This window comes from Setaria viridis, chromosome 2 (genome assembly GCF_005286985.2).
Source record: "Setaria viridis chromosome 2, Setaria_viridis_v4.0, whole genome shotgun sequence".
NCBI classification, from domain to species: domain Eukaryota; kingdom Viridiplantae; phylum Streptophyta; class Magnoliopsida; order Poales; family Poaceae; genus Setaria; species Setaria viridis.
In genome coordinates this window covers 31,061,915-31,074,642 of record NC_048264.2, presented here as the reverse complement: position 1 = coordinate 31,074,642, position 12,728 = coordinate 31,061,915, and the positions used below count along the sequence as shown (strand labels likewise).

Sequence of the window (12,728 nt, the reverse complement as noted above, 5' to 3'; positions counted from 1 at the left end):
TTCATCATATATTAGATTTCAAACAGCAGCCATCTAAAAGAACTACGTATAGTAATTGGATAATTCAGATTCTTGAACTCAACATGTCTGGATGATGCTTGATTAGGTGCTGAGAAGACTTGTTTAGATCCACCTCAAAACCCTATGGTGCTGATTGTGATCATCGTAAAAAGGTAAATACTTGATACTCCTCACCAAGTCAAAGAAGATCTTTTCTAGCCCAACTTCAACATAGCGAGCATGAATAGATTCTGCGATCTGATTATCTAGGTAGAGAATGAAATCAAACCTGCGAGCTGGATCAACTGCAACCTTGAACAACGAAAGTCTCTTATGGCCAACCAAACTTTCTAAAGCACGAATTGTGGTCATCCACCTGTTGTTGTTTTTATCAGTTTGGGACCAAGCTAAAACCAAAAAGTCCTGATGATCATCATGGATACCAAGGTAGCACATGTTGTCATGAGTGATCAGAACGGCTCTCCTAGCAAAAGAGTTTTCGCCAAGAACACAGTTTTGCAAAAGAAATTTGAGAACAATTAGATTCATGATCGTGACAAGTATGTATCAAATTGAAAATAAAAATAATCAAATATAAAAAATTCAGCAAACACAAAAGAACCATATAATTACATGTATATAATAACAATAGGGAACACCAAATTAAGCAATTGCACAAATATCTTTCTATAGGTAGCCAAATAGCAAATATTTTTGGGATAGTGGAAACCCTCATATGAAAAACATCCTTCGAATATACCCAGATTAAAAATTACAGAATATAGTTATTAAATTTACAGTAACCGTGACTTAGCGACTAAATTCATGTAAGTGGTTTGGTATAACAATTATAGGAATAAGAGGCCACTAAAGTATTTAATTGTCCTATAGTTACTAATACCTTTGATGAAATTACATTAGCTTGAAAATCAGTGTGTGGATAAACTGAATAGTTGTTGAATAAATCCACTAGGATTTAACATAGCTGGGAAATTACTTGTCAGGAACCAAAGCTTCAATTACAACAAAAAAAGAAAAAAGGAACTATATTCAACAGCAGCCAACAACCAAAATCATAGGATAGCATAAAATAAATTAAACAGCTAGCAAATATTTTTTCTATAGGTAGCCAAATAATAAATAATTTGTGAATGGTGAAAACCCATTAGATTAAAATACAGCCTACGTATATACCCTGGGTCATCAAGGTCTACAACTTTGCAACAGTCACCGGTACCTCACCGGTACCTCTAATGCGAACTTAAACAATATATAATAATCTTTTATATAATCATCAAAAAAACAAATTACTTCAATACGTTTTGCCCGCAAATTATATAGTATACACAAGAAGACTAGAAACCATACTAAAGTATATCTTTATTTACAGTACTAAATGAAATTTTCACATCTTCTAAACCACTGTAGATAACATATATTAAAATTATAAAAATTATATAACAGAAATGGTATATGAAGAGAGAGATTACCGTGGAAAGCACTTGCAAATCTGTCTACTTGAAATTTAAACAAATATACCAGATTAGATTTCTATGAATAATGAATAAAACACATGAACTTGACCTAAATAAAAAAGAGCTTAAAGGGACTACCATATTTATTTAAAAAAGAATGGGGAAATATATGAAAGAAAAAGAAACAGGAAAATGTAAGAGATTGATTGCGTACAAATATCCCAGATTGGTTCAGTTCCAAAGCAAGAATGAAAGAGACCAAGTAAAGAAACTAATTTCCTAGAATTGTTATTAGAACAACAAAATCGAACTAGAAGGATCCAAATTAAAGGAAATATACCTCAAATTTTCCAAACTGTGTGGTTCCTTCTCGAGTTGTTCTAATACATCGGATAAAAGATTTGTCAGGTGCATAGAAGAGGAAGAGAAGCAGCAGTGAAAAATTAGCAATGCAATCGAATATACCTAGAATCCTCCATGGAGCTGTAGTGCAAATGGAGGTGGAGTTTTGGAGCACCTCTTTTGCTGCTTCAGAAACCACTCTTTTGAACCTCCTCGTGGAGTTCGTGGATAATTACCCACCGATACCACTTGTTATGGAAAAAACGTTTTGTTCTATTCTACTAGTTGTTCCCCGTCCCCTTTCCCCATCCGGCGCCTCCCTCCTCCGTCAACAGCAGAGCGCCATTTGGGCACCGTCGGCTGCCGTAGCCCCGCCGCCGGCCACACTAGCCGCACCACCAGCCACAGCATCCCGCCGCCGGCTGCAACCCCCCGCTGTCGGCCGCACCATCCCGCCACCGGCACCAAAGGCCCCGGCCATGCTGGTCGCTGCAGTGGTGAGGCCATTGAAAGGGGCGAGTGTTGACGTCATCCCCATTCCAGCCGTGGCCGAGGCCGAGGCGGCCACAGCCGCCATCAGCCGCGACGGCCGTGTCAGCGCCCCATCCTGCATGTCCATCTAGACGCTCAGTGTCGGTGGCGCTGCCTACTGCAGGAAGTCGTCGTCCCTGTTGTTGTTGTGTTTCGGTGGCGCAGCATGGAAAACGATGGCCGATGGCGCCGGCGTCGGCGGCGGGGATGAGGACGGTGACGCGACGGCGGCGAGGATGTCCTGGCTGCGCTTGGCGAGGGTGCGCTCGAGCTTGTGCGCGTTCTGGTGGCCGCTCAGCGCCTGCGAGCTGTAGAACCTGCGGTGGCAGTAGTTGCAGGCGAAGGACTCCCCCAGGTGGCAGCCGCCATCGACGGCGGGGACGGTGGCAACAGCGGGTCCAAGGCGGTGGCCGCGGGGAGAAAGGACGTTGAGGCTGACGCTGTGGGCACCTGACGCCGGCAGCTCGTTCTCCATCGATCGGCGGCCGGAAGTGAGGAGGAGATCGAGGGAGGAGCTAGGTGCGACCGTGGCAACGGTGACCAATGGGCAACGGCAGAGAGCGAGGGGGAAAAAGAAAGGAGGAAGAGAGGGGGAGAGGATGACAAGTGGGGCCTGAATTGGGGGCAACAATGGCAATCAACACTGAAATCAATTCTTTTGGAGCTGAGAGTACCCATCTAGCCAAACATCCCGTCTTATTTCTGGAATTCTGGAGTGGATCTGACTCCACCTGAAATTCTGGAGTGGAGCAGCTCCACCCAGAGCTGGAGCCATGCCAAATTTGCAGATATTGCTGGACACGGCAGCTGCTGATCACAACCGCAAGTTCGTAGTCTACAGCAGTTACGGCGAAGCCTGACGCCAGCTTATCAAGCTGCTGCTTGTCTTGGAGGTTTTGTAGCAATCAAATCCCACTACATAACTTGTTTGGTTTCCCCAAAATTGCCAAGTATGAACACACGCCTAATAGGACCTTACAGGAATATGGCATTCTCAAGATGTTTGCGGTCACTGACGAGTCACAAAAACACATGCTCATACAAGATGTGAACAGCCAATGTAACGTTATTAGCAGAGTTGTCATCGGCGCGTTACTGGTCGGGATCAGTATCGATTCTGCAGCATCTCTTCATGATTCCTCACTATCCATCAGCAAAGCAGGTGCACTATGCCCAGAGTATTGTCAATCCAAAGAACAGGAGGGCAGCAATTCCAAAACATAACCCTACAATTGTCGCAAAAGCCTGCATAGCAGTGAGAGTAATGCAAAGACACGTAAGAAGATTGCTCAAATATGAACGGATGCCCACTAGGAAAAATTAAGCAAAGATCTAGTATTTTACCCTTCCTTCCGACTTGAAGTTGAACTTGACTGTGAACCATCTCAACCCTCTGTCAACAAAAGGAGCCAGTGCAAGAGCCCTGAGACACACAAAAAAGGACATGTAATCTATATTCTTTGAAATGTGAACAGATATGCTTCAAGATGCTCCTCAAGGTAACAGCGAACAAAAATCCGTTTCCATCTAGACTTACTACACGGATATGAGAAACAAATTTTAACCTAACGATTGAAGTTTATAGGTTAGGTATTTGACTCACCCTCCTGCTCGAAAAATCTTTGTAACTTGACTGCCAGCCCACACCATCGCCATTAATTTAACAAATCTGCTTCAGGAAGTAAAAGGATATTACAGTAGGAACATGCAAAGCAGTGTAAAAAGGAAAAGATAATTTGCAATCATTACCTCTCCACTGCTGCACCATAGCCCATCCTACCAGGAGCAGGAGCAAAATAAAACCTAAAACGCAAACCATTATGATATTCATTTTCTACCCAATGCTTATGCAGTTGCAAACTTCTTATATGAGTTCCATAGACTGTTTCTCATTAGCAAAGCATTGGCTAGTTTGAAGTAGTAAAAAAGTATTGTACCCAGTGAAAATAAACGTCCACATATTGTAGCAGTAAGATGTCACATATCCATGCATGCCTTACCAAACTAATAAAAAAGCACTGACATAGTAGACAGTGTTAAGTAATCCATATGACAGAACACCGGCAGCGCCATATCTCTTCAGTTTTTCTAGCAACCTGGCAACACAGGCAGAAACACATGATCAATAATGCCACTTGTAATATAAGACTGAAAGAGTAAATCGAATATGTCACTGCCTGGACAGGTTTTACTATTCATGAGAATGACTTCTGAAATTTCCTAGTAATCAGCCTCAACAAGATGGATCCATAAAAGTGCTTACATAACCAATTATTATTATTTCCACTCTTCTGGATTCTAAATGACATATTTTGCCCCCAACCTTTCATCTGAGCAAATGCACCCGCAGCCAACTTTTATTTGAATTAAATTTTGACTAAAACATTGCTTAATGTTTGTGTGTAGCCTGATAATTCCAAGAAGACCAACTTCTCTAGTTCTGTGAGGCCTTCTGCCCCTTTGAGGGCATATTAGTTTGATGCGCAAGCTCAATTTCTACTAAAAAAGTTCTAATGTAACAGTAAGGTCCTACAGTATGAACCTTAAAAAGTTATGTCATGAGGCCTAGACAGCATAAACCTTAATAGTTTTGTCATTATTAGTTTTTGGATTTACAGTGAGATATGAATACTCTTTAGATGAGAAACTTTTGGTTGACTCCTTCCCATCCTTTCCTGAACCTGTACAGGGGAAAAACAGGAGATCAAATCAGGCCTATGAAGAAATGAATTGATAAAGCTAAGTTTGTACATGTCACAAATATCATACCAGTGAAACTTCCTAGTGACTGCCTAGTTCCTTCAACATTATCCACATTGATCTAACAATGAAATGCAGCCCAGTTAGTTTCTAAGTAACATCACTCAAATGTACTCTAAAATATCTCATCATCAAAGTTTCTTTTGAAAAGTCCTTCATCGAGGTTTTACTGGTGGAAGTAGTTCACAGTTTACTTAAACTTGTATGCAGGTTTACACAAACATAAGCATGCATCGTAGGAATTTTCTTCTACCAGGAACATCATAAATGTACAAAGAACAACAGAAACCCGCATTGCAGAAGTGCTGCATATGTTTGAAACAATAGCATCATTCCGAAGGTTGGAAGATGTTTTTCATTACACAGAATGTAGCTTGAATTAACCTTGGTAATCAAAGAAGCACAAGGAGTGGCTCTACACACATCACACCACAAAAATTGTCTTTTAACCTCACTACATGCATGTTCAGATTATTACTCTAGTGTGTCTGCAACTGCAAACAACTCAACCCTCTTCATTAACGCTATATCACACAAATCATTAGCTATTGCATTTTTAGTAGCAAAAACCCAGTTATGCCCCCCAACAGTTTCACATCATATGAGCACAACTGAAATAACAGAGCATGCTGTTAAACCTCTCTTGTAAAGGGAAATTTAACAGTTCACATGATTACCAACCAGGAAGCGGATAATCAAATGGTGCCTACATTGCACATGCTGTTTCCACCTACAAGAATTAGTAATTGATTCCTGACTTCACATACTGTTGAAACCATACTGTCAGATATGATTTCACATTTTCACAAAGAATTCTACCTCTTCTACAAATTGCTGGCCACATCAACAAACTAAAATCTAGAGCCTAGAATGAATCCTCCACATGCAATCAACCATTCAACCTTATTCTAAATACAAATACGAATGCAAAGCACGTACATCTTTAGTATATTGGAAATTCTGGTAAGAGCGAGCACTGTCCCCGACCCAACGAGCCGAAACAAAATTCGTACATCACCACTGACTAAGATCGAGTAAATGCAGAGGAAATCACCTCGGCAGGGTCTCCGGAGCTCCGCGCAGCGCTCGGCAGGCGCGACCTTCCAGCGAAGGGCGACGCCACCGGCCGTTGCCGGAAGGATACGGAGAGAACCCTAGAGGCGCTGGGATGCGAGAAGAGGCCGCGCAGGGCTGCAAAGTATGGGGACGAACCAATGGGGGAGGAGCGCACGCCGGCCGGTGCTGGCCGGAGCCCCGTGGCGAAGCGCGCGGACGGAGGCGACGGCGATGGCATGTTGTGCGCCGGCCGGCGGGTCACGCCTAGAGTCCTACCTAGAGAAGAGAAGGTTGGCTAGCCTCCATACAGGTCAGCTGGCGCGCCACGCGCCCAACCATGGATAGGATAGCGGAAAATTGTCTGGACTTTGAATCGGACCATACAGCGATTTCATAACGTTGGCATCACGTTCCAATTCTGTGTTTTCTTACCTCCTGCCTATATGTGTGTTTGGTTTGGCCAGAGATTTTATGACAGGTCAATAAGGTTCTTCAATGATCTGATGGTTCAAGGGACAGTGGAAGAACTTCGCTTTGAGAATTTCACACAAATGGGCAAAATTGTAAACAAAACTATTGGTACGTGCTCGGTGTTCCATTGCAAATTTGCAAGCAAACAGATCATCCATCTGCACACACAGGCTTGTGTAATGCAAGAACAATATATTTGATAATCAACAGGATTCCCTCAATTAAGTATCATGGGGGAAACGACACATGATGATATATGTAGTGACTGAGGTAAATATTAGTACATCAAAGCTGGCTTGAAATTTGGTACACAACATGTCCTGCCCCAGTTTCAATTCCCTGCCCACTTTGAAATTTCATTTGATAACTTTCATTCTAACTTTAGTACCTTCAGACAATGGTTACAATCTATTAGGAATCTAAGAATGGAGTCACATTCGATTTGACAATTTGCAGGGCATACTCAAAAGCGATAGAAAAACTGAAAAATGATGACTGCAAATATCTTGCTTCCATTCTAGCAAATGATCATTCTTATCAGAAATGTGCTTGCCATCCAACCATGGCGGCACAGCAATTACGAAAAGGAAGAAAGTGAGCAATGATGTTAGCAAAGCCCAGATCTGGAAAACAATCATACAGCAAAATTAGATAACAATCTCAATATTACTGGAAACACCAAGCATTCTAAACATCTATGGCTCAACAGTGGTCACTTGCTGCCATTCACCATCAACAGCTTCCTTCCACAAGGTCACATTGTTATTACCATCAGAAGCAGCCAAAATGTTCCCAGTAAGTGACCATGACAGCCTCCACACAGGGGTTTTGAAGTCGTGCAAAATCCTGCCTACCCATTGCTCACCTTCCTTCGCCTCGGTCCAGATCACAACAGTTCCATCCTGAGACGCGCTGGCAATGGTAGACTTTGGAAGACCAAGGTTTGGAGCCCAGGCCACATCCCTCACCCAGTCCTTGTGCATCTGAAGGGCAGGGAAGCAATCCATCCTCCAACTTCCATTTTGCAGCTTCCAGACTTTGACCGTGTTATCGCAGCCACCAGATGCAAGTTTCTGAACATACTCAAACTGACCAGAAGGTCCAGCAGTGATCAAAGCACCAGGGGCCATTGCCGGAGCCCAAGAAACCGAAGTCACGCCAACTGGATGTGCCTGATCAATGCGCGTTGTGTCCCAAACTCCATCAGCACGAGCTGTGAATACTGATATGTTCCCGTCAGATGAGCCGCAAGCCAAGCAGAGCCCAAGCTCATGAGGCGCCCATGCAATGGAGTTGACGGAGGACTTGTGCTCAGTGAAAGTATGCGCCTGAACCCACTCGTCAGGTTTGCCCCCTTCCTTCCATATGATCACACGACCGTCGTAGCCACAGGAGGCCAGCATTGAGCCGAACTTGGGGTGAGCCCATGCGGCCTGCCAGACTGGCCCCTGGTGCCCGCTCAGGGTGGCCAGCTGCTGGTGTGAGGTTCCACTGACGCCGACGATCTTTATGGTGTTGTCCGAGGACGCTGTTGCGATGCGCTTCCCATAGTAATCCATGGCGACATCGTGCACCACATCCTGGTGCCCGGTTTCGATCTTGTGGGGAGGCATCTTGCAAATGGGCTGAAACCTGACAACCCCCAAATCTCTCTGATAATTGTGCCAACTGCCTACCGCAGGCTCCTGCCTGGTTTAAACAAACCACCAATACATTATAAAAACCTCCTTAAAAAATAGGAAGGAGTAGCGAACAAATACGACAGGATTCCATAGCTAAACAAGAACTGAAATATGACAAAATGGTTCTACTTCAAAAAAAATGACAAAATAGTATCATAACATTTCAAAAAAAAAACTATTTAGCTCCCAAATAACAATGGTAGGGGGTCACAGCCAGGGGCGGACCCAGTTTAGGACATGGGTGTACAAATGTACACCCGATAATTGCTTGAAAAAAATTCTAAGTTTAGAAGAATACGTGGTCAGATCCAAATATAAATAGCATACATCAGGGTTTGGGGGTTTGATTTCGCACCGCAGGAAGGGAAGGGAATAGGTGGGCGTACCTGTCGGGATGTTCGTCGCCGGCGCCCGACGAAGGCAGATGGTCGGCCGACAAAAAACCTGGCAGTGGCTGCTCGCCTTGTCGTCGCCGCTAGGTAATAAGGCCGAGAGGGTGGAGCAGAGAAAGGAAAAGGAAAGGGAAAAGGAAATCCGGAGTCCAGGCGCGGGGAGGAGGGGCTCAGCTGCGAGGCACACGCGGGCGCGAGGGAGGAGGGGGAGGGCGGCTCGGCCGGTCGGGTTGGAGAAGACGGACTGGGCGGCGGGGGTCCAGCAGCCGGTTGGAGTCAGGTCGGGGACAGGTAAAAGAAGGTGTGGACGGGCAACTTTTTGCTATCCATTTTACGCGTACACCCCTAAAAAGAACATGTGATTCACGTTTATATCCTTCACGCAGTACATTTTTCATTTAATCCCTGGTACTTCTGTACATTTCATTTTAGCTCTGTGTCTTCTAGTATCGGATGTTTCTCTCTACGCACTTGAGAGCTCACCGACTCGCCGTGATTCCGGGTGCTTCGGCGGCCCTATAGCGATGCCTCCCCATTGTTTTCCTCCAGCAAAGATTGATCCCCCTCCCCCTCTCTCTCTCTCTCCTGCGCGCACGGTAGGCTCGGGCGCGGCTAGGGGCGGCGGCGGCGCTTCGCTCAGCTGCTGTGCAGACCAAGCAAGGGTGCAAGAGGATGATGTACGAGAGGGAGAGGATGGACGTGCTCCGTCAAGATTGTACCCATTTAGCTGTTGTGTGTGTCTCTTACGGTAAGTGATCTGTACTGCCAAATTTGTATTTAATCTGAACAGATGCGTTATGTTCCGTACACCGATCATTCAAATGTCAATCACTTCGGTTAGCGGTATGGTATGTTCATGCTCAATTTGATCTGTCCTATGCGAGTTTAGAAGATGTAAAATATTTTGAGAACAAGCTTTCAGAATAAACCAAGGAAGTAGGTCAGTTGGAAATAATGGGCCACTTGGGAAAATCTTAGGAGGCTCATTCTCAATTTTTACATATGGTTCACCCAAAGCAAAATGGTGCAGTAACGGAATGCTAAATTAAAAGAGTCCAAAGTCCAAATCATAAACCACTTATAAAGTAGCTTTTAGATAATTATAAAGTAGCATGTTATAAAAAGGAAATTGCCTGGTCCGGTAAAAGGCTCCAAATAAATTTCTATGAATAACTAAATTACAACGTCAATTAGTCCAAACCTGACAAGTACCTTGAAGAATGTAATTATGTAAGCTAAGATAGAAGGCTGACAAGGCAATAAGCTTCCTCTTTGACAGTGGAGCCATCACACGGGAGGTGGAGTCGAAAAAGGTAGCTCCCCGCATGCACAAGGACCAACTGCCCACTCGAGTTTACAAATATCGCGGCCAAAATGCCACTCACCACGGTGCAGCAGGGCAGCGAGGGAGCGACGCGCTGGGACTGAAGCAGAGGTGGGTGGCAAGGGAGTGGTGCTCCGGAGCCGGAGCGAGGCAGCAAGGGAGTGGTGTCCTGGGCCCAGAGCGGGTCGGCGAGAGAGCAAGTATGCGGCCTGCTGTGATGGGAGCGGGATGCCAAGCTCGAAGCTGTTGGCGCTCATTATTGCTACCTTTTTAGTGCCATTTAAGTGCTGTTTTTGGACTAAATCTTATACTAACCCGCCACTTGGCACCTGAAATAACCGCATGTTCACATATGTGTTTTGTTTTGGACCATATTGCAAAATCACAGGAAATACGATATAAATGAAGGGTTTTTCTATAAGTTGGACTTGAGTCTGGACTTTGGATATTGAAAGGTCCAAACACGAACATTGAATTGCAGACCCGTAGGAGGAGCTGAACTTTGCATGCCTCGAAAAGATCTACAGCTTTCGTATGAAGCGCTCAGGCATTGGAGGCCTATGGAGGGCAAGCCGATCGGCCTGGCCCATTTTCAGTCCCGATCGTCACCCCCTTTGCCAGGAGGAAGCCCACGATGTTTCTAGGGTTTTTCTCCAGATACTTCACCTTGAAGGCACCCCAACCGACGCTGACAACTATAAATACCCAGGACATTCAATAGGGAGATGGAGGAGGCGAGAGAGAGGCCATTCATCACATTCCACCGCCGCCACAAGAGAAGGAATAAGATTTAGATTTGATCAAGAGCTCCGGCGTCGAAGGGAACCTCAAGAGGAGGGAGGAAACCCCTAGGCTGATCGGCCTATGGTACCCAGGCCGATCGGCCTGAGGCTCTCATGGCTCCCCTCGTCTTTGTTTTCGGTTAGGATGTTCTCCACATGTTCCATGCCCCCTTTATGTGTCAATATGTGTAAGATCATGGGGTCAAACCTCTGTTCATCCCTAGGGTTGATATGGTCCTTGATATGTAACTGCTATATGTTCCATTAATACATCATGGTCTATGTCGTTGCAATGCTTCGTTTACATATATGAGATCTTTGTTCTATACAACATATGTTCTTAGTAGAGTTTCTGGTAATCGTGGTGATTAGCTTAACTCTGTGGATGCTTTGATATAGTGTGTGTGAGCAAGGTGGTTTATTATCCCTGCATAGTGACAGTATGCAGGAGGGAAAAAGCCGAGCGAGCACGTAACCGCTGTGATAGCTAGTGAGGGCAGCACCCATCTATGTAGTAGATGCATATTCTTATGAACCTAGATTCCGGGGGGGGCACTTATATCTATCTCTGTTAACTATTTTATGTTAACCTTTGCTACCTTGTGCCTATCTCTGTTGTTTAGTTTAGTTTCTCTCTCTATACAATACATTTACTCAGTTTTTTAGCAAGATTGGTATAAAGTAAGAGCCAGCAATCCACTTGTCTAGGGATTGATAAACCTTGGGAAATACTCTAAGAGAAAAGTTACAACTGATATGTGCACTTGCGGTTCACCAATTAGCGCGCTAATTGCCGCCAATATAAGCATGGCGGCGGATCGACGAGGGATCGCTGCCGTGGTTGAGCAGATAAGGACAACAATGGAAAAGAACGGAGCGTCAAGAAGAAAAAAATTTGCTGTGAAAAAAAAACACATAAAAGGGTATCATGTCGTAAATAGAAAGAAGTAAACAAGGGGTTATATAATATATCCATTAATCTATTTACTAATCTTTTTATTATATATGAAATTGCATTATAGATTAAGAAAAAAATTAAAACTCATTTGTACAAATAAGTCAAATTCGTAAGGGCACATTCTATAAACGGAAAATATGAGAAGCCATTCTGCCAAATGTTTCTCAAAACCAAACTAGCCCTTAGTGTCTTTCAGCAAAGACGTATTTTTTATGGTTCATGCCTTCACGGCTAGACTTACAAGCTGGCTCGGCTTGCCTTGTTAATAAAATAAGAAAAAAACTACCTCAACTTAGATCATTAGCAGCTCAAGTCATCTCATTTAGCTCGCGAGCCATGACACAAGGCAAGCACGAAACAGAACACAAAATTAAAGCAATTTGTAATTAGAAAATGTATTAAATTTCTAGAACTTTTCAAAAGGAACCGTGAGGATCAATACACACATGAACTCAAGGAATCGTAAGACCCCATAACTTTAGAAATTCTCAAAAGTTCAAAATTATTGAATCCAAAAATCAAATTATCCATGTGTACATATATTTTGGTGCCACGGGAGATCCCATCGAAGGAGTATGCATGCGCCTGCAATGTTGGCAAGTGTCGGGAAGCCTAATGGATCGGAAGAAGATGAAAGTTGTTAGGGTTTAGGATTCTTGTCCATTTTTCTATGTGTATGAGCGATGGAAGCTGCCGAATGGTAATGAATGAATGGGATTGGATGCATATCCATATGCAGCGATGATGACCTAAAGTGTACCGGAGGTGCACACAAGGTAGTCGTGCAATGCAGCATGCCACATAGTAGAAAGGTTGTATACAGAGAACATGTATATGAGAGAGCTCGTTGAGCTCATTGAGTAGAGTTGTGGTTGTGGAGCCATAATGGACACATCAACAACAATGATAGCATCAAGACCCTAAAGGTAACCGATCCCCATAGTCTTAACCCATC

At 44.0% G+C, this 12,728-nt stretch overlaps 3 protein-coding genes across 4 annotated transcripts; all 3 read right to left on the bottom strand.

Annotated features, from left to right (window-relative positions):
- Nucleotides 1–993: 993 nt before the first annotated feature.
- On the bottom strand, nucleotides 994–2,897 carry LOC117844260 (uncharacterized). Its single transcript, XM_034725007.2, is given in 3 exon segments — nucleotides 994–1,013; nucleotides 2,266–2,437; nucleotides 2,440–2,897. Coding segments are annotated over 3 exon segments (576 nt in total). The 5' UTR covers nucleotides 2,824–2,897.
- A 295-nt stretch (nucleotides 2,898–3,192) lies between these two features.
- On the bottom strand, nucleotides 3,193–6,622 carry LOC117844880 (uncharacterized). Of its 2 annotated transcripts, XM_034725704.2 has the most exons (8): nucleotides 6,163–6,607; nucleotides 5,118–5,169; nucleotides 4,981–5,029; nucleotides 4,349–4,444; nucleotides 4,098–4,151; nucleotides 3,952–4,017; nucleotides 3,693–3,771; nucleotides 3,193–3,593 (listed from the first exon to the last, which is right to left on the bottom strand). In XM_034725704.2, exons 1-8 carry the CDS (start codon nucleotides 6,400–6,402, stop codon nucleotides 3,516–3,518), a joined length of 714 nt encoding a protein of 237 aa, XP_034581595.1. In that variant the 5' UTR covers nucleotides 6,403–6,607; the 3' UTR covers nucleotides 3,193–3,515. The 2 variants fall into 2 exon arrangements, with proteins under 2 accessions (XP_034581595.1, XP_034581596.1); XM_034725705.2 differs by lacking the exon at nucleotides 5,118–5,169 and having other exon boundaries at nucleotides 4,965–5,029; nucleotides 6,163–6,622.
- Nucleotides 6,623–7,127: 505 nt separating this feature from the next.
- On the bottom strand, nucleotides 7,128–8,843 carry LOC117844879 (protein transport protein SEC13 homolog A). Its single transcript, XM_034725703.2, has 2 exons — nucleotides 8,704–8,843; nucleotides 7,128–8,324 (listed from the first exon to the last, which is right to left on the bottom strand). Exon 2 carries the CDS (start codon nucleotides 8,246–8,248, stop codon nucleotides 7,331–7,333), a length of 918 nt encoding a protein of 305 aa, XP_034581594.1. The 5' UTR covers nucleotides 8,249–8,324; nucleotides 8,704–8,843; the 3' UTR covers nucleotides 7,128–7,330.
- Between the last annotated feature and the right edge of the window lie 3,885 nt (nucleotides 8,844–12,728).

Coding starts and splice junctions, on each gene's coding strand:
- LOC117844879 (XM_034725703.2), bottom strand. CDS start 8,248: ATGCCTCCCCACAAGATCGAAACCGGGCACCAGGATGTGGTGCACGAT.
- LOC117844880 (XM_034725704.2), bottom strand. CDS start 6,402: ATGCCATCGCCGTCGCCTCCGTCCGCGCGCTTCGCCACGGGGCTCCGG. Junction 3,772..3,951: donor AAGATTTTTCGAGCAGGAGG/GTGAGTCAAATA, acceptor TGTGTGTCTCAG/GGCTCTTGCACTGGCTCCTT. Junction 3,594..3,692: donor ACTTCAAGTCGGAAGGAAGG/GTAAAATACTAG, acceptor ACTGCTATGCAG/GCTTTTGCGACAATTGTAGG.